Below are 21,086 nucleotides of genomic sequence, written 5' to 3' on the forward strand. Positions count from 1 at the left end.
CCATGAGTCCTGGCCCAGCGTTGACAGTTCTGATTTCTGTAAGTAGAAACATGGCCTTTAAGTGGAATCCTCCAGTTCTTAAATACTGCTAACTAATTCACTTTTGAATTTTCTGTGAACCACTTCAAACAAAATACCTATCCGGACCTCATTCAGCTTCCCAGGATAGCAGTTCGGGTGCAGCAAGGCAAAAAGAGTCAAGGGTAACATCCTGAAAGCCAGTCAAGGGAAGAGGTATGGCCAGAACAGAGCCTAAGGAGGAGGAATGAGCAGAACATTATTGTGAACGGCAAGACAGAATTTCAAGGAGCCAGTGTCTACAGCATTAAATGCCACAGAGATTTCCAGGAAGATGCAAGAACAGGTAAGTGATCACTAGTACCACTTTTAGAAGCGGTTTCAGTGGAGTGGTGGTATTAAACCCAGGTTGTTGTGGGTATTCTTTGTGAAGCTTGGTAAAAGTGTTTTCTTAATTCACATTAATTCACCAATAATACTTAAAAAGTTAAAAATCCATTAAAGAATATCATAACCAAACCTGAAAATTCTATTCTGATCAAGATTCTTGACAGTTCAATTCCAAACAGAATATAAAAGTCAAACTTTGAGATAACAGATAAGAAGTGAAACAAATACTTTAGAATTTTTACCTTATTATCTCAGATTCTTCCTGGGACTCATAATGGCCTGCAAGCTACAAAAAATCTTCTATGCTGAAGACCATGAGCAGCACTGAAATTTCCCCTCATTACAGCATCTCAGGCTCTGCTTTGTGAACCACCTTGATGATCCCACTTTTCCAAAACAAATCATTAGCTTTTCTATCACACCCGCCTCCCTTCCAGGTGACACATAGGCAAAAACAAACAAACAAACCAAAAAAAACCACAAACAAAACCCCCACATATACAAAACACAGCAAAATAACCATTATTTTCATATTTGCCATAAATTATAGAGCACTTACGAAAATCCTAGATTCATTATCTAAACTTCCATATTTATTTGTATCATTCTCCTACTAAAGCAAATGTTACTATTATTCCCATTTCCTAAAAGCAAACTGGAGCTCTAAAAGGATAAATATATGCACAAGTTTAAAAAATAAGTGACACTAGGTCTGATCCCAAATTCCAGTACTTCCAATACATGTGAAAATGTACATGTGGTACTTTCCAGTACACATGCATGGCAGGGTTGCCTCTCTGGGTACTTTCCTATTTGGGTGAGGCCATACGACAAATTCAAGCCAATGAATGGAAACGAGTGTTTCTTCTGAACCACATCGTTGGAGTCAAACCCAGAACAGTCTCCTAGAAAAGTTTAAGACAGTGATAGCTTAGGTCCCAGGGTATAGACATGGAGCACAGCTCCCAACCAACTGGCGAAATATAGCCCATACAAGAAATACTCCTTGTTAGAACAGCCATCAAGATTTTTGAGTTGTTACCACACTCCGACTTAAGTCTATCCTGACTCCTACCACCAGTGGTCTCAAAAGTCAAACACATCTCAGTGGGTTAGGATACAGTATGAACATAGGACAGAAAAAGTTAGGGTCCAGAGCTTTTCAAAGGATGTTCGTGTTAAAGTCTAGCATTAGGCAGTTGCCAAAATTATCAGACAAGTAACTCTGTCTCATGTGCCCAATTTTTATTTTAAATGGTTTTCCTTAGAATTTTCCAATCTCATTAGCAGGAAAACATAAAGATTTACTAAGTTATTCTCAACTGGGCGCAGTTTTGTCCCCAAGACATTTAAAATGTCTGGCGATATTTTTCTCCCTCACATCTCTGGAGACAGTACTACTGGCATTCAGCTGGCAAAGCCCAGCAGAGCTAAGTATCTTATAACACACAGCATGGCCCTCACAAATCATCCAGCTCAGAATGTCTGTAGTCACTATTGAGAAACTCTGGTAGAGGTGTAGAATGCCTTTCTGATTTCAGGGGGGAAATGTCTGATTCAAAAACAGCAGTTTACTTTTTAAAACTAGGTTATTTTTGTCAGTAAACTTACACATTGGGTTCTCATCAGTCCTCATGGTGATACTGTATTGGTTAAGATTATAAATAGTAATTGGAGTTTCCTTTTGTCAAGATAAAGGTAACACAGATAATAAAAATGAGGAGAAAGGTTGTAAGTCATCCCTGTTCAGAGAACTGATAATTTCAGCAGAAAGGTAGTAATTTGCTTCAGTAAGGTATGCTAATCCTCCTGATTATACTGAAATAAGACAACTATAAACTTCCTGGTCAGTGTATTTACAAAGTTTGTAGTATTTTCTTGGTTTATACACTTACCTTAAAGGACCTTTGTATTTCATAGATTAAAATCGATTGTCCTAATTGAGACATGAAGCAAATTAACAGTCTCAGAAGAAAGAAGAAAGCTCTCTTGGGTTGTTCCTCCCTTGAATCAACTTAAAAGACTAGAATTCATCCAAGGGGTTAGGTAAATTAGAAAGCAGCCCTTTGGGCGCCTGGGTGGCTCAGTGGGTTAAGCCCTGCCTTCGGCTCAGGTCATGATCTCAGGGTCCTGGGATCGAGTCCCACGTCGGGCTCTCTGCTCAGCAGGGAGCCGGCTTCCTCCTCTCTCTCTCTCTCTCTCTCTCTCTGCCTGCTTCTCTGCCTACTTGTGATCTCTCTCTGTCAAATGAATAAATAAAAAAAAAAAAAAAAAAGAAAGCAGCCCTTTTGTTAGCAAGCACAATGCTAAGTCAATACCTCTCCCTACTCCTGATGGTCCATTAGTCTAAAGACAACTCCTCAGAGTCACAGCCTATCCTTTCAATTAGTCATATGACTGTCAACATTTATGAAGCACTTACTATAGAGGTCAGGCAATGTACTAGATATTTTATTAATAGCCAAAAAGTTCTTGCTTCTAAGCACTTACAGACAGGGGAAAATAATAATAATAAACTAAATACAAATAATTACTAGTGTGTAGTTACTAGAAATCAACATGTATGAAGTGCGGCACCCAGCCCAGCCTGGATGGGAGTTTGGCTAGGTAATTAAGGTAAGACCAGGATAGGAAGCTAGGCAAAGCTGGGTAGGTGAAGTGCTCAACTCCGAACGGCAGCTCAAAGGCCTTCAAATTGGTGGGAACAATGGTGAACAAGAAATGATACTTCCTACAAGTTGCTTTAAAAAATATATAAAAATAAAAATAACTCCTTGAGTTATATTTTTCTGCAAGATGGAAAAAGATTTTAAACAAGATGTAAGACAGGAAAGAAAAATGAATGTGAAACAATATGGAAAGGAAGAAAAACCACACTCATTTATTCAATAAAAGTAAAAACATTATGAAATTACCAATTTAATTCTCAGAAACACAAGTGTTCCACTCCTTCAGCTAGTTCGTGAGAACCCGTACCAAGATAATATATTAACAATGATGTGCCAGCATTAATTTGCACAAATTTCCTTACTGCTTCACACTTATACACAGTGCTTGTTTTTCTTCTTTAACACCCAAGTCTTAGAATATTCTTCAAATTCTTTTGTCCTAAATTCTTCTATTGTCCTTCATTATTCTAAGAGGTTTTAAGCTTCAATCTGATTTCTAAGAGCCATGGCTTAAATGCCTATCACTTTATCTCCCTCTATTCTGTCTGAGACATAATGCTATGCTTGATGTATTTATTCGAAATCCCTTAAAGCAAGAATATGTGATTGTATTATTCTCAATTATATGTAAGGACAAAATAGAGCCTGGTAAAATTCTAAAACAATCTGAGAAGAACAATTAAAAATAACAATTGAACAAATGTTGATTTAATTCATATAGCTTTTATTCTTCTTTTGGCAAACATCAGATAATATGAGCAAAATTATACTGCTCACTATAGTTACATACATTCTTTTTTGCTTTATATAAGTTTGTAAACATATGTTAAGTGGATAAAATTCTTGGCTAAAGACATATTCAAAAACTCTGACATATACTTTTCTGAGTTAGGAGAAAAGAAAGCTTATGAAACTTCCATTAGACCATAATCACACAGCAAACTAAATTAGTATATGCTGTTTTTAAATTAACATCTGCCATTTTTTAAAGACTTCAATTTTTGGTTACAGCTAAAATGATTTTTATCTGAAGTTTTAGAAAAGAACAGAAGCTGACCACACAAATCTTACCCATAACCATATTGGCCATTTAAAAATAAAAAATAAAAATAAAACTATAATCAAGAAAATTCCATTCATATTAGAAAAAAATAGCTACCAATAAGTTATTTTAAATATAGATGGCATTTGTAACAACTAGGTTTCATGATACTTGTCTTATTACTTCTCAATGCTTATCTTTTGATTTTAAAGTAACAGATTACTTCATAAGAAAGGCAAGCCATTTAGTATAATTAAATAATTTTATAAATTTCAGGCCCCCCAAATTTCAGATCAAGAACTCCAAAACAGTCAGCCTTCAGAATACATTTTGTTTGGCAGACAGAATGGTTTTTCATCTTTTGAAATGGAATACCTTCCAGCTGTACTTATTTGCTCTAGCTAACTATAGTCCCTACCAGCTTCACACATGGTCACCAGCTGGAAATGTGAGGCTCACACCCGGTTTTAATATTATAAAACCCAGTATCTACTTAACAAAAATTAGTTGCACTCATGGAGGAAAAATTCAAATATTATGAACTTGATGCTAAATCTTACTACTCATTCCTAATTTGGGAAAACTAGATCAAACCCAAAAGGACTCATTTTCCTAATACTTAATTATATAACAAATTATCAATGAGACATATTTCTATTATATGGATACTGTCATCTTAGGCAGAACAGTGTTAAGGGTAACCTGAAATCAGATACAGATAAATCATTCATATCATGAAGTATTGTACACGGACTTCACTACCACAGTCATAGCTCCCAAACAGTGGCTTTCAACTTTATCCCTACATGTAACACAAACATTCTCAAGTATCTGAATAAAAGGATAGATATCATTAAAAAGGCTACCTAAAATAACAAGTAACAAAGGCTTTCTTCTAATCCTAAAGAATGAAACAAAAAGAAAGGTTCTGTAAAACAAACCGGAAATGAGGAAGAATTTGAAGTCAGGTTGGCCTTGGACCCTTTTACATTGCTACTTCTTCCGTTTGTTCAAGCTAAAGAATAAGAGAGGCCACAAACTGTTTCTTATGGAAAAGGCTGCAAAGAAAACATATGCAGCTAAGTGAGGATGAGGAAAACATAACAAAGAATATAAAACTTTGTAGTTATAAAGCTAATCACGAATGATGGTATTGGAGCTCCTGGCTTGCTCAGGCAGTAGGGCATGCGACTCTTTATCGCAGGATCATGTGTTCAAGCCCCACTCTGGGCAAAGAGATTACTTCAAAAATAAAAAATAAAAATAAAATGTAAAGAAGAGACACTAAAAAAACTGTAAAAAAAAAATGGTGGTAGTAATTCCATTAGGAAGTTTAAGAAACAGCAAGGAGTAACATAAATTAGAGAGAGTAATCTGATAGGTCTTTATTTGCACACAAATGTGTAATCCTTTAGAAGTCTGATCTGTAGGGAACACCTATTTGCCTTTGAATTTGTCTCACTTTTTAAACCTGATTCCCATGTGAATAAATATTTTAAAATTTTTAGTTATTAAAGCAAACTTTTTAGCTTCACTTTGACAGCTATATAAAAAAAGTTTCATAGTATGAATCCCATCAGTACCAAGTTACTGAAATCAGATTCATTTGTAAGCACTAATTAAATTTGCTATCACCATTACCATATATTTCCAATGACAAAGAGACCAAGTCATTTAATTTCTTCAAGAAAAGTTACATTAAAATGGCTACTGAAAGCTTTTACTAATAAGAACAAAATTTTTAATTTATTTTCAGTGCAGAACAGAATGTTCAGGACCTAATATTAATAAAAATATCAGCAAATATCAGGTCTGTAAGTGATGTTCTCCACACTGGACTCACAAGTGTTTTTAAAATACCACTAAGCGAACACTGGTTAAAGTTTATCTCTGACACATTTTTTTAAAAAAAATCTCTTAGTAGCTTTCCCATAAAACTGATTTAAGGTAGTTGTGTTTTTCAGTAATGTTAGAACAATCCAGCACTTGTAAGAATAGTCAGATCGGCACACTGTACTAAAACATAATTGTGCAACATTTTGTAAACTAGCTGCAATTTTCAGTAGCTGTGTTCACCAACTGTGTAACAGAATTGTAATGTTCTCCTAAGCCGTATGCATGTCTCATATATCTGAAATGAGAAAGGAGAAATGAGTAGTTTAGATGAAAGTAATTCATTGTATATAAATGTTTATTATGTATATAAAATGAAACAGTCTGAATGAATCACTCCACAGGGGTATCACTCAAAGACTTCATTGACATATTACTTAAAAGTTCAACACCATTTGAAAAGCATCAGCAGTCAGTAAAACCTGGTTCAATAACTCTGTAACTGACTTTAAGTCAGGGAATACACAATCACTGGGTGGGGAGGGTAACGTGAAATACTGAAGTGCGGAATACTCAATAGCTTAAACTTTTACCTAAATTTATGCTATCAGTGACTGCCTTTGTAGGTTTGGCTAATTAGTACTAAAGCCAATGGCAAACTCTCCATGCTTTCAGAGAAGAATTCTCATTCATGTAAAATACTTTTACAATATAAAGAAAAAATTCCTGAAGAATAAACAACTAGGCAACATGAATATATTTCAGCTTTTACACTTGCTGAAACTTAGCATTATTCATGTGAAACTAGGACAATATGAAAACTAAGGCTAAAATCTGTAACCTTTAGAAATGATTTTATTGTTAACTCATACACAAGAATAAACCACTAGGGGTTTTTTAAACAATTATCTAAATCACATATTGAAAATGTTTTCTAATTCTATTATTGCCTTTAACATAAGATAAGCATAATTAATGCAGCTAAAGATACTTTTTTCTGATTAATCAACATACACAACCAAAATATTTGAATAATTCTTTTTGTCTTAACTATGAAAAATGTAAAGTAAAAATTTCCAGGTACTTACACAAGTATTAATGGGTTTTTTGGATATTCTTCACCAACTACAATAGGAGGAGAATCTGCCTGTATTACCTCTATTGGCGTTTGCAAAATGTGAGACAAAGCTCTTAACTATAGGAAAGAAAATGTGTTAGTAAGGAAAATAAAAAGGTCAATCTTACTCAAATCATAAAATACTGAGTATGCATGAATAGGGCAACCATCATCCAACCGGGATCTATTCTGTTCCTCACTGTACACCACAAGCCTGCCACATAGTGGACACATAATACATATTTGTTGAAAAACAAATATAATATTTATTAAATCAAATGCAGAAGTTTCAAGCCCTGGCTGCATGACAGCTTTTTAGAAATGGCAGTACCATAGTTAATGAAGTGAGAACAGGGTAGATTGGATTCATTATACTTGTCTCTCTACTTTTGAATGTTGTTTGAAAATTGCCAGTTTTTAAAAATACTATTGCTCAGGCACCAGACCAAATCAATTACAGTTTGGGAGGGGCTGAGGGAAAGAGAGAAGAACAGAGAAGATCAGGAGGTTTACTATTTTTTTTAAAGCTTTTCAGATGATTCCAGTGTACCAGTGCTGATAACCACAGCTTCATAATTTTCAAAGCATGACTAGACTGATTTATGTATATGAACTGTACTGTCCTTACATGGGCTTTCCATCTGATTAATTCACAATGTTAATTTCATATCATACATTATAAAATTAGAGCCTAGGGGTGACTGGGTGGCTCAGTGCGTTAAAGCCTCTGCTTTCAGCTCAGGTCATGATCCCAGGGTCCTGGGATCGAGCCCTACATCGGGCTCGGTGGGGACCCTGCTTCCCCCTCTCTCTGCCTGCCTCTCTGCCTACTTGTGATCTCTGTCTGTCAAATAAATAAATAAAATCTTTAAAAATAAAAAAATTAGAACCTAAAGTCAGATGAGTAATAGTTAATAATAAGTATTGGTAGTAACATTGGTTAGACTTACTGTCCAAGGACACTAAAGCTCTTTTATGTATATTTATTCATTCAATCCTCACAATAACCCCATGGAATAGGTACTACTGTTACACATTTTAAGGAGCTAGAATCGGAAGCAGAGAATGGTTAAGATGCCTGCTGTAGTTCAGCACAAGGAAATAAAATTACCTGCCACTGAACTGATTAACTGTGCCTGTGGAACCCCAGTTCATACATTTTTTTTTTTAAGATTTTTATTTATTTATTTGACGGAGATCACAAGTAGGCAGAGATGCAGGCAGAGAGAGTGAGGAGGAAGCAGGCCCCCTGCTGAGCAGAGAGCCCAATGCAGGACTCAATCCCAGGACCCTGAGATCATTACCTGAGCCGAAGGCAGAGGCTTTAAGCCACTGAGCCACCCAGGCACCCCCCCAGTTCATAAATTAAACACTTTATAGTCCTCACTCATAGTGCCCTCATCTATATATTTACCTAATTATAAGCATTCTGTCTAGAACACGGTCCTTTCAGAAAGTTTTAACAAAAGTAAGAAATTAGTTCAAGGATGTGGAGAAAATTCTATGCTGCACAACAGTAAACTTAATCCCATGCTCTATCTCATAAAATGTTCCTTTGGGACATTTTTTTTTAATACCTGAAATAACATTTTTTAAAAGCCAACCAGAATGGAGGGTGTGAAACAAGCTCTGGAAATAACCTTTCTAAATCTTCTGAAATCACCCCTTCTAAGTCTTTTGAAATCATGTAAAGAATTTCTTTTTAATAATTTAAATTTACTCCATTATAAAAACAGCAAATCTTATTTCAAATGAATTCATAAACCAAAAACTTAGGAATGTCCTTCAAAAGATGTTTTAAAGGTTATTTTTCCTCAATTTATTTATTTTTAATATTTTATTTATTTATTTGAGAGAGTCAGAGAGAGGACAAGCAGATGAAGGGGCAGAGAGACAGGTAGACTCCCCACTGAGCAGGGAGCCTGATAAGGGGCTCCATCCTAGGATCCTAAGATCATGACTTGAGCCCCCTAAATGCCCCTAAAGTTTTGTTCTCAACTTAAGAAGAACTGCTTAGGTCTCTAGTTCTCCTATTAATTTGTGATTCTCAAAAGAAAGCGCAAGCATCTTTACTCCTAATGTAGTCACAAAGCTACTATGAAAATTTCCTGAGTTTCAGAGACCCAGGAGAGGCATACAAAATGAATGGACATAGTTCCCTCTGGTGGTTCAGAAGAGGAACAAATAGAGCACTGAGAAAAAGATTTTGAAGAAGCATTCATGCCATTTCTTCCAAAAAATAAAGTTCTTGAAGTGAAATACTTTGAGCCACAAACTATTCAAGATGAGTAACCATCACTACACAATACTAATTACACTGTTAGATTCAACCAACTGGCACCTCAAAGTTCTATGCATACACTTATTTAAGGTCCACAAATGACCTACCAAGTACACACAAGGCTCTTATTACCCACATTTAATTAGGAAACTTGAGCTCAGGAGAGTTGGCTGACCCCTCAAGATGACAAAACTGAAAGAGAGGAAAAGCCAGGACCCAAACCCAGGACTTTCTCTCTCATCCCCTGACATTTGAATACCCCAGACTGCCTCATTACCACTTGGACCAAAGAGTGTTCTGTTTACTTTTTTTTTTTTTAATGAAACAGAGTTAACAATAAAGTAATTGAAGCTTTAAAAACAATCCTGAAGGCGCCTGGGTGGCTCAGTGGGTTAAGCCGCTGCCTTTGGCTCAGGTCATGATCTCAGGGTCCTGGGATCGAATCCCACATCAGACTCTCTGCTCAGCAGGGAGCCTGCTTCCCTTCCTCTCTCTCTGCCTGCCTCTCTGCCTACTTGTGATCTATCTCTCTCTCTCTCTCTCTGTCAAATAAATAATAAATCTTTAAAAATAAATAGATAGATAGATAGATAAAAACAATCCTGATTAACTCCCTACATGTGACTGACCATACTGTTTTCCTACAAGTGAATTTTAAGGCATTAGATACTGCTTTGAAGTCAGTCAGTCAGTATTAACTGGAATTCCAATTGTAATGTGTTGTGATAGGATCTGGCCTGTAATTTCACATAAAAATACTATTTTCTATTTCTAATGTAATGGATAAGTCACTTTATAATAGCGATTCATCACCTGAGTCACTTAGGGTAAATTTTACTGTACTTGAATAAAATCCTCACTTTCTGAAGTCCAGAAAACCAAATATATTGCCAGAAGCAGCATCACAAATGGAAACCAACAGGTACAAGATTAGCCTCACCAACCCACAGATTACACACTGGGCTATTTAAAATAAAATAGTGCTTTACTTCCCAAAGATACCTAATTAAATCAAAGGTCTAAGAATGTACTCCCTATTTCAATCCTTCATCAGCAGAGAAATAGCAAATACATAAAGAAAAGGGGAAAAGGGATACTCAGTAACTGGGATCATCTGGAAAAGATGTCTGAATACGACATATGGGATTCAGAAATTAAATTTCACAATCCACAAATACCGTAAGTGATTACAAACTTACCTCAAGCTGACCTCCCCATGCAGCTGTGTTGACAATATCCTCACAGTACTTGCTAAACTCTTCTGTAGAGATAAATGGGACGATAACACTTAATTTTCATAACTCATGTTACAAGATCCCTTTTATGCCTCCCACAATTCCTGATCATTACTCAAATTGTGAACTTGAGTTCCTTCCTCTACCTGCACTCTCCAGAATTTAATCCACTTCCCATATCCACACTTAACTCGCTTCAACTTTCTACCACCTCTCCATCTAGAGCAAAGCTATTCATTTCTGCTTCTCTCTCTCAGACTGAAGCCCAGGGACCTTAACCACCCAGCAAGGCTATTCTCTGTTTACCCAAGCAACCCCCAAAACTGTCACCATATTCACCATCTTTTTTTTTTTTTTTTTTTTTTTAAGATTTTATTTATTTGACAGACAAGAGATCACAAGTAGGCAGAGAGGCAGGCAGAGAGAGAGGAAGGGAAGCAGGCTCCCCGCTGAGCAGGAAGCCCGATGCGGGACTTGATCCCAGAACCCTGGGACCACGACCCGAGCCAAAGGCAGAGGCTTAACCCACTGAGCCACCCAGGGGCCCCCATATTCACCATCTTGACATGTATTTTAAAGCCCAGATCTACATATGAAAAAATACACTGAACAACTAAAACAGTGCAGCCTTTATAAAATCAGGTCTACTGTGAGACCCCATAAGAAACGTGAGAAGAAAATTAGGGTAAACGTAGAAATGACCTGAAATTCCTTTCCCAGCAATAGCACCGCACCAGAGTGCCTTCACTGTTTATTTTGAAGGCATTTACTTTATTTGCTTCAGTATCAGTTCTAGTCAAAGAAAGGGCTTCTTGGATAAGTCGTAAGAGTTGGCAAACTCACAGTTTAATGGAACATCTTGAGCGTACAAACTTTTATACAGAAAGTTAAAATGGGAAAGAAATATCCTCCCTGCTTAGAGGAAGGGAAAAATATTAAGGGCATCTATAGAAAAGATGGTCTGTGCATTTGCCTCATTCACTGCTGTATCTCCAATGCTCAGAACAGTACCTAGAATAGTTCCTGGCACATAGTCGCCCTCAATAAATATCTGGTTGAATGAATAAGAAATTAAGTCTTTTATCTTTTTTTAAATTCAGCAGGCTGAGTCGCCACCTCTTTTCCACTGTCCTGCAACTCGCAGAGTTGGGGACTCCATTCAAGGAAAGCCAACCTTAACCTTCTCTTCTCCAACCCATTCTGGCCATATAACTTGCTCCCAGAGGATACTACCACACCTATAAGCTTCTCTTAAGGAATAACTTCCCTCTGTTCCATCTCCGTGTCCCCCCCACACTCTGAGATTTTCACCTGCTCTCTCCTTTGCCAGTTGTGCCTTTTTTTACACCTCTCCATAAATACTTTATCTTAATTATTAAAGGTATTATAAAGAATAATAAGGCAGGTTATCAACTCATTCATTTTTGGTTTGGCAAAGTCAAATTTTGCCTAAATATTACAGCTTATTGAGAAAATTAAATCTCCCAAAGTACAGGATAAAAGTAGGATTTAGCTTTTCCCATCTTTGTGCTTATGGTCTTTGGGCCCAATACTTCCACAGACTAGTCAATGCTTACCTCTATGCCCCAAATTTGTGACATGTGAACTCATAAACAATTTTTTCGATAATGATAATGAATCCTATTCCTATTTCTATCTTAAATTAAACAATATATTAAACCCCAAAATAGTTAAGTGCTTAAAAGATCTTAATAAAGTAAAATGTACTAGTATATATTAAAATTATAAAAAATAATTCAGCCTAAATTTTAAGATTTTTTTTCCCTCTGTAAGGACTATCACGGGTTTTTCTTATTCTCACTCCCTCAGGAATCATTTTATTTAACAGCAGCAAGAAGACATAGTGGTGGGGGAGGGAGGGAGACACAGTGAAGAAAAATAAATTACCTGGAGTATACATATCTCCTGTATTAGGATTTGTTAAAAATGGCAGAAAGTCTTCCACGTGGCCTTGTATATATTCAGCAGTTTGTCTTCTCAAGGCAGCCACAGTCAAGGGGCATTTCTGTTCTTTCAGCTGATCTTCAATGGCTCTATACATACAGTGGCCATCAGATGGAATCTGTTTGATTTCCAACTGCCTAGCTGCCAATATTTGAGCAAGTTTTTCACTTTCTATGTGTCTAGCTCCAGATAAGTTCTCAATTTCAGCTTCAGCTATCCTTTCTTCCCGTTCCTTTTCCAACGCAGCTTTTTTGTCCTGGGAGGAGGAGAATACAAGAAAGTAAATTTACAATAATTAGGACTGTTTCACATTTATGAAGGGGATAGAAATGTAAGACTCTCAAAACTTTCTGCCATTTTCCTCCCTTCTCCCACAAGCATTATCATACTGATGATCTCATCACTTAAGGAATTTTTTATACTATGACCTCCTTTAAGGGCAACTTCTCATCTGCATGTACCCAACACCAAGCTCTGTACTAGAACAAAAAAAGCCTTCAAATTTTTCTTTGAAGTCTATTTAAAAACTACAAGACAAGTTTCTAAAATCTCTACTGATTTTAAAGTACTGCCATAAGACTGAGTTATCCTAGCCCTTAAAGCAACATCACTATCATATTTATGCCAAGCTAATCCAAGCTTTTCAACTTATCACTCAACTACTGGAGCATTAACATGCTATATCACCAGTGAGGCATCAATTGCCAAAGCCTTTAGAAGCATACAGGAATTCTATTTATCTAGACTAAAGAAAAAAACTGTGTGTACGTGTACACACACACACACACACACACACACACTTAATTAAAATAACAGATAAAAAAATTCTTCTTATGAAAAATTAAATGCTACAGATAGACTGAAGTTCCCCTAAGGACCACTGCCAATTTCAATGCTTGCTCTAGAGGTCTGGTGAGTATCTTTGTCAATTTTTTTCCTAAGCATTTTAACAAATATAGATGTACTCATTAAAAAAGTATAGAAAAAAAATTTGACAAAAAAATGGTATCATATTACATTCTGCAACATGCTTTCCTTATTCAAATGTCAGAAGAGCTCTTTCCATGGCAACATATGCAAGGATGGTGTAGGAGTAGGGCAATGAGATCTGTAACATGAAGGTTGGTTAGGAAGTAGAAATGAAAAGGCTAGGGGAAAAGAGAAAAAGAATCCGGACAGTTATACTAGCAAGGAACAAATCCAGAAAGTATGACATGTTTCATAGCTGAACAAAGTTCATAGAAACATGTCAAAAAATGAGGTTGAGGGCAAAAAAAGGTATGTATATGGTTAATATATGTTAAATCTGTACATTCATAGTTTAAAAATTAGAGAGATATACACAAAATAGACTGCTTTTCTCTGGATCATAGGATTACAAAGGAAGTTGTTTTCCCCCTTCACCTATCCCCCCCATCCACCACCCCTCTATCAACCACCAGTTTGTTCTCTGTATTTAAGGGTCTGGTTTTTGTTTACAAAGTAAGTTTTGTTTTGTGCATGTGCACACATGCACTTTTCTACATCTTTCTAATTCTTGATCATGAATATGTTTTACTTATATACAGGTCATGAATGTTTTTCAATTTTAGTATATGTGCTGCCGAAGCGAGCACTCATGAATGCTTTTCAATTTAAGAGAATAAAAATAGTTAAGTAAAATTCCACATCTTGATATTGGTAGCAAATTACAGTGAAGGATTTGGTAAACCAAGAAAAAGAAGGGAAAAGTAAAGATTTTCATGTCCCTAGCTCTCATTCCTCTTTGGGGCAGAAAAAATTAATGGAAAGGCAAATTTCAAACTTAATGTCACACACTTGAACTACTTGCCTGTTATGTGCCATGCTGGAACCTAAAGTGATTTGTAAATTACCTGAATCAAAACATTATTACCTCCCTGATAAAACATACACCTATTTAAGCTTGTTCCACCCAAATCCAACCATGCCAGAAGTAACACGAACAAATTTATTTCACTGCATATCTACAACTATGCATCACAGCAGCATAAAAATCTTAAAACACAAGATGGCACTGTTACTTTATGAAAGTCTACAGAACATTTTCAGAGGGGAGAGGGAGGATAAGCACCTTGGATATCATCTAATCCAAAACCCCTCATTTTCCTCTGAGGAAACAGCACGCAGAAAGAATTCCAAAGGCCATACAGCTGGTTTAGAAGCAGAGTGGGACCAAGGACAACACAGAGCGCTCCTTCTATCCAGGCACCTAAATCAGAATAAAAGTTGGAGCAGATGGGAGCTGGAGTTAATGATGTTATATACTAGTTACTAGAAGAGTGGAATTGTATACTTCTGCAAAAAACGTTTAAGCCTCTAAAATACTAATCCAAGCATTTCATTTTTGCCCTCAAGCTCTGCTTCAGTGTTACATAGCAATTGTGTTTTCTTTCCAGGCAAAAGGGGGGAAATACATTGGATTCTGTTCCCAGCCATGGACAGCTTCCCAATGGCACTAAGCACTGCAGTTTCTACAGCCTTAGTGCTGGAGACAGAATGGCAACAATTAAGTCTAATGAAAACATATATCTGAAATGAAAACAGCAATTAACTCATAAATATATTGTCAGTAAAACTAGAGTCATGTCAATATAGTAATGCAGCAAAATCATCTCTGAAGAGAAATCGTAAGAGCTGGGTATTAGTCCTGGGTTTGTATCAAACTTTCAGTTTGCCACTAAGACAACTGGGCCTCAGCTCTCTCATTTGTGAAATAAAGAAATTGAACTAGATTTCATTCCAGCTCCCAAATTTCCTGTTTCTGAAACCCAATTCTTCTAAGTTCTACTCTGGGCTCTTTTCAGCATACCAAAGAGCTTCTTCCATTGAAGCCTGATGAATTAAATAAAATACTCCCTGTGTTTTTCTAGATTCAAAGTAAGAGATTTGCTCTACAATATTCCAATAATCTTCATAAAGTTTTATCAAGTTTTTCTAAGACAGAACTATATCTCTCCCAAAGACAAACACAATTAATTTATTGGCTTTTCATACCTTGATGTTTCGGGCAAAAAAAAAAAAAAAAAAAAAAAAAGTTCAGGTTTCATTTTCTTATATACTATAAACTTTTAAGTGTTTTCAGTTCCAGAATCCTATTAATACTATTAATATAATAAAGCAATAAAAAAGCTCAGGCATTACTTCAAGGGTGTTTTCTTGCCAAGTGTTTAAGCAGCTGACCATAAAAGATACTAAGTTTTTTGAGAGTATAGTTGAAAAGGTATGCATTTCAGCTACATAGAATTTTAGGAGAAAAGTAACAAATGTTTGAGAAAAGTAAGGGAGTTTAATTTTTTATTTGTTTTGTTTCCTAAGGGTCCAGCTGGGGATGAGTAAGATTTGATAAAGACAGGAATCAGTTGGGACCTAGGTTTTCCAGAATGAAACAGGCTACTCTAAGATGTATCAATTACTAAGTAGAGGCAGTACCAACATGTATTTTGTTATGCCCCTTGCAAGCAAAAATTCTGACCTTTGTTTTTGATCTATAGAAACTACATGATAATTAAGGCTCTTACAAAAAGAATACACATTATAAGGAGGGAGTTAAAATAGATAACCTCCAAGATACCATAAAATCTAAATTTCATGACTTAAGAAAATAAAATCTTACAGAAGTATGAGAAATGTTTGACAATGCAACTTAATCAACTTTCAAACAACAAAAAAAAAGATACAGTCTTGGGTTGAATTTCTAAGAGGCACACTATGCAGTACTGAACACACTAAACAATGCTATCATTTGCTGACCCATTAGTTCTCCAGGTCTTGTGTTTGGGCTTTGGAAATGGTATATTATTTAATATTTCCCGTAACTCTGTAAGGTAGGTATTATTTACCCCATTTTGTACATATGAAACTGAGGTTTAGAAAAGTTAAGAATCTTACCCAAAGCCACAACAGTAAATGGGATTAAAACCTTCATATGTCTGACACCAAATACCATGCCCTATTAAAATTATGTACTACTAAATTTAAAAAATGCTAAATTAGCTAAAAATAAACATTTAAATGCTGCAAAATATCAAATGTTAGTAAAACAATATTTGAGATTAACCATACTAGATTTAAAGCCTTTTTTCTTCTTCCAAGTGAACAGCTGTAACCTATCTAATTTCATTCCCATAATTTTGATTTCATGAACTCACTACTTTCAACAAATCAGTTTTCTTATAGCTCTCTGATGATGTAAAATTTCATGCCCACATTTATTTTTATGCATGCTGTTTCTCCTACTCAAATATCCTATTTAATTAACTGTACTTCCTTAAAATTCCAACTCATTTTTTAGTAATTGGCACAAATGAACTTTTCCTTCTCTGACTTTTCACTGCAACTAAACATTACATAGATACCTGCGTAATTCTGAGAATTTTGTACACCTGTGTATCTTGCTTAATTTCTAGATTCAAATCCTTGTTTCACCACTTAGCACCATACTTTTTAACCAGAACAGAACTACCTGAGCTCACAATGATACGATTCTGAATTATTAAGTGTGGGATAATATATTTGTAAAAATATCTTTTGCACACTCCCTTCCTATCCCTACTCTCTGAGACCTGAAAACTGTACATGTTATTTTATACTGTTTAGACCTATTTTCTTCTCTTCAAAATAAAGATAAGACTCTACCAGATTATAACTAGGACTAAATGAGGTTTCATGTAATCTATAAGCCTAGCATTGTATCTGGCACATACCAAGGACTAAAAAATATTAGTTCAGGTATTTGGCAAGAAACTCCATCTTTTTTTTTTCTATTCCTTTTGTATACAATACCTAAGATATTAATAAGCATATAGCACTAACTTAATTACTTGGTGACATGACATTCATACCCGTCTCTTTTGTGCTTTTGATATCCGAGGTGGCTGATTCTCAAGAACCAAGTTTGAAATGTTAACAGCAACAGAATCTATCTGAAGGAAACAAAAGCATTACCAAGTTAATGGAAAATAAAGTTCTTCTTTAAGTATTAGATTATTAAATTGAAAATCACAAAGAAAGAAAATCACCAATATGTATAACAAAACAATTCAAATTTGAATAACAGTACTAGGTACAATATTACATGACATGGTTTTCTTCTTCTATTTTAAAGGGAGAATTTGTCAGAGTCCCACAAAGTTCCCTTAAAGCTCTCCAAATGCTCATCCCTGCAAGCTTTCCTTCCTTCTTGAAATTCCTATTTCATTAATCTAAATACTTCCTGTAAGTGCCAACTTACAGTCATTGAGCAGTTCACCTTTTCCTTCTCTAAAGGCTGACAGTACTTATAGGATATGTAAGGTCCTATGCTAAGGTGCCTGAGTGGCTACTTTGGTTAAGTGTCAGCCTCTTGATCTCAGCTCAGGTTATAATGTCCAGCTCCGCACTCAGTGGGGAGTCTGCTTGTCCCTCCCTCTGTGTGCATGATGTCCAGCTTGTAGTCTCTCTCTTTCTTAAATAAATAAATAAAATCTTAAAAAAACAAAATAAGGTCCTGCACGGGATCAGTTCATTACCACCTTCATAACCCTTTCTCCATCTCAATTAGCCAGAACCTAATGAACACTGTTGAGCTTTCTCTATCCTCTTCCATCTACAAACTGGTAACTACAGGTAGAAAAGTTAATGTATTGTTCAGATACCATAACCAATCTTAATCACCAAATGGCTATCATGTGTTTGCTGAAGTAAGAAAAAAGATGCTAGACTAATAATCAGTGTTAGTACTAGTATTTTATTACTGCAAATGTAACTTCAATTAAGTTTTTGGTATAACAAATGCATCAAGCATACAGAGGACTCTAATAACAAAAGAGATAGCAGTCTCTAAGGCTATACCCAAATTATCAAAATATGAAAACCAGATTAAGACTTCAAAGAGTGGTTACATCAACTTTAATAAAATTAGCATTCGTGTATTTTTTCATAGGCATCTGCTGAAATCTACAAACTGCCATACTGACAATAGGCAAGATACAGAGAAGCATCTGGAAAGCAATGACATGAGAATTCAGATAGTGTTCAGAAAGAAAACAAGTTTAAGTTAATGAAAAAGATAACACCCCAAAGTAAAATGGGAGTTTGTATTTTAACAGTTGAAGAATATATTCAAAGAAATCTTTGAGAAGAATTCATTGAGACAGAATCTCAAAACTGAAAGTTGGAAAGCAAATAAAACTCTATCACTAACAGAAAAGATGAGGAGATAGTTAGAAATACCATGATTGCAAGAACACAATTAAATATCTGGAGAATCATGCCATGCTACTCGGAAATAAAATATGTTAAGGCACAGGTCAGGATCCTAATGACTAGTTAATAAGGCGAAAGAAAATGAGACCATGTTTAATACATTGACCACTGTAAATCAGTACAGACAAGTTGTTTTCACTATCAACAGCAGACCAAAAATAAACCAAGTAAAACTAACTTACGGTAGATAAAATTTTATCCAGCCATAAGAACTTTCTATCAAAAATGGAGTAAGATTATGGACTCTGTAGATCGCTGATATTCAAACCCATGTGATAAACCACCATACCACACAAAGTTTTAACAGATTTCAGATTCACATCCTGGAGTAAGACAGTCCTGATTCTGAATTCTGGCTCTGGCATTTAATAGCTGTTATGAATTCAGAAGGAAATTCTTAATCCCTGAGTCTATTTCTGCCTTGAAAAATGAGATTATCTACATTTACTTCATGGGTAATACCTCATAGTGTGTTACTAAGAAAAATTACATGAGAATAATGCACATGCTGTCTTATAGCATTTGGCACACTATTAGCTACAATGATAAAATAAGTATTTGTTAAAAAAAGACAGTATGCTCTACTTTACCCAAGAAACAAAGTAAATTTTCATATAACCTTAACATGATTTCATATTTGCTGTCCCACTTGATTCTTACAGAATCTTGTGCTAAACAGCTAAAGTATTTGTATCATTTTATAAGCGGAGAATTTTACGCTTAGGAAGTAACTTAACCAAGTTAGCCATACTATTTAATGGCAATTCTGGGGCTAGAAGTCTGATCTTCCAACTTTCCCTTGGTGAAGATTCCTCTGGTCCACTTTTCCATCGGTTCATTTGGGGGGCAAGTACATAGTTGAAGTGTATGCTTTTTTTCTGACCTCCCTTACAAAAACACATTACCAAGTAAACCTTGTCACAGAAATATTAATGAAAAGTAATGCATGAGCATGATTTTGTAACTTCCTTTCCCTCTAATTTTATGATTTCATATAGTGAACAGTTTCTTAGAGGTGGACAGTAGCTTTCAGATGCTGTAGGCAAAGAGAAACATCACTTTACATACTTTACTTCCCTTAGAATTCAGCTTCAGTTGCTCCAATTCCTCCTTATGTTTCTGTTCCATTTCTGCTTCCAACTTAGCAACATCTTCAGTGAGTTGCTTCCTCCTCCTTTTGTCATTCTTGGGAACAGCATTTTTCATACCCTGAATTTTAGCTGAAAATCCACCAAAAATCATTAAGTCAACAACCCAGAGATTGAGAGGAAATGAGAAATAGGGACAATAAGGGGATGGTAAGGGGAGAAGGGTGTACACAAGTAATGTAAGCTAAGAACAGTAATTACATAACAATCAGACATTTACAGAGAAGAGCCCAGATGAGGGAGAGAGCACCTCAAAAAAAAAAAAAAAAATCCTCATTAACAAAACGTACCTCTGTTTAGTTTAGTGTGATAGGGAGTTTAAAAAAAAAAAAAAGGCTCTAGTTTTAAATCTCTCAAGCATCCCTTTGAGTCCTCAAAATCGAGGTGAGGTATTTCAAAACGCGTCCATTAGCGCCCAGTATCAGTAACTGCTTAGGAACAGGAAAGGGAGACAGGGGAGGGGGTGAACAATCTGGGCCCAAAACGAAATTCTCAGACTCCAGCACCCGGCGGTGGCGTGGGGTAGAGGGGACGCGGTGGGCCTGAGAAAAGGAAGCTTCTGAAGATTCGGCGGATTAAGGGACCATCCGGCCAGGGCATTAGAAGGGGTGAGGCCACTGGCTACTTTGGGAAAGTCTAAGAGGATCCAGATCAGAAGCCTCTCGAGATTCCGCAGAACCGACCCGCCACGCGCCCTTTCCTGGGTCCGAGAGATTTCTAGGTTCCCATTCCCTCCTTACCTTGCAACTCCTTCTTCTCTTTGCGATGCCTTCTCATTAGCTGCTCCTCCTCATCAAGCTCCTCCGCTAAGACTGACTCCATGACGACCAGGTAGCCTTGCACATGCGCTGGTAGAAACCTGCACCACCGGTTACCCCGCACTTTCCACCCCTCAACCTTCACCTGGGGTGCCATTGGCCGTGCCTGGAACCCAGGCCCGCCTTCGAGGCGGTACCGGATCTAAGCCGAGTCATTGGACCGAAGGGAAAAGAGATGGGATGAACGCATGCGCACTCTCAATGACCCCCAGCTCCGAAGAGGCGGGAGAAGAGCGACGGCGCGTGGGGGTGTGGCCTGGTCCGATGAAGTTTGCTGCCTCGCGATTGGCTAGCGCCCTATAGCCC

The 21,086-nt window shown here is 36.4% G+C and overlaps 1 protein-coding gene across 2 annotated transcripts; it reads right to left on the minus strand.

The window, feature by feature from the left end:
• Nucleotides 1–3,780: 3,780 nt before the first annotated feature.
• On the minus strand, nt 3,781–20,899 carry OTUD6B (OTU deubiquitinase 6B). 2 transcript variants are annotated; one of them, XM_044245336.1, is made up of 7 exons: nt 20,703–20,899; nt 19,883–20,034; nt 17,413–17,493; nt 12,494–12,806; nt 10,550–10,611; nt 7,041–7,147; nt 3,781–6,250 (listed from the first exon to the last, which is right to left on the minus strand). In XM_044245336.1, exons 1-7 carry the CDS (start codon nt 20,875–20,877, stop codon nt 6,166–6,168), a joined length of 975 nt encoding a protein of 324 aa, XP_044101271.1. In that variant the 5' UTR covers nt 20,878–20,899; the 3' UTR covers nt 3,781–6,165. The 2 variants fall into 2 exon arrangements, with proteins under 2 accessions (XP_044101271.1, XP_044101272.1); XM_044245337.1 differs by lacking the exons at nt 19,883–20,034; nt 20,703–20,899 and adding an exon at nt 14,643–14,780.
• Between the last annotated feature and the right edge of the window lie 187 nt (nt 20,900–21,086).

Source organism: Neovison vison, chromosome 4 (assembly GCF_020171115.1).
Source record: "Neovison vison isolate M4711 chromosome 4, ASM_NN_V1, whole genome shotgun sequence".
NCBI classification, from domain to species: domain Eukaryota; kingdom Metazoa; phylum Chordata; class Mammalia; order Carnivora; family Mustelidae; genus Neogale; species Neogale vison.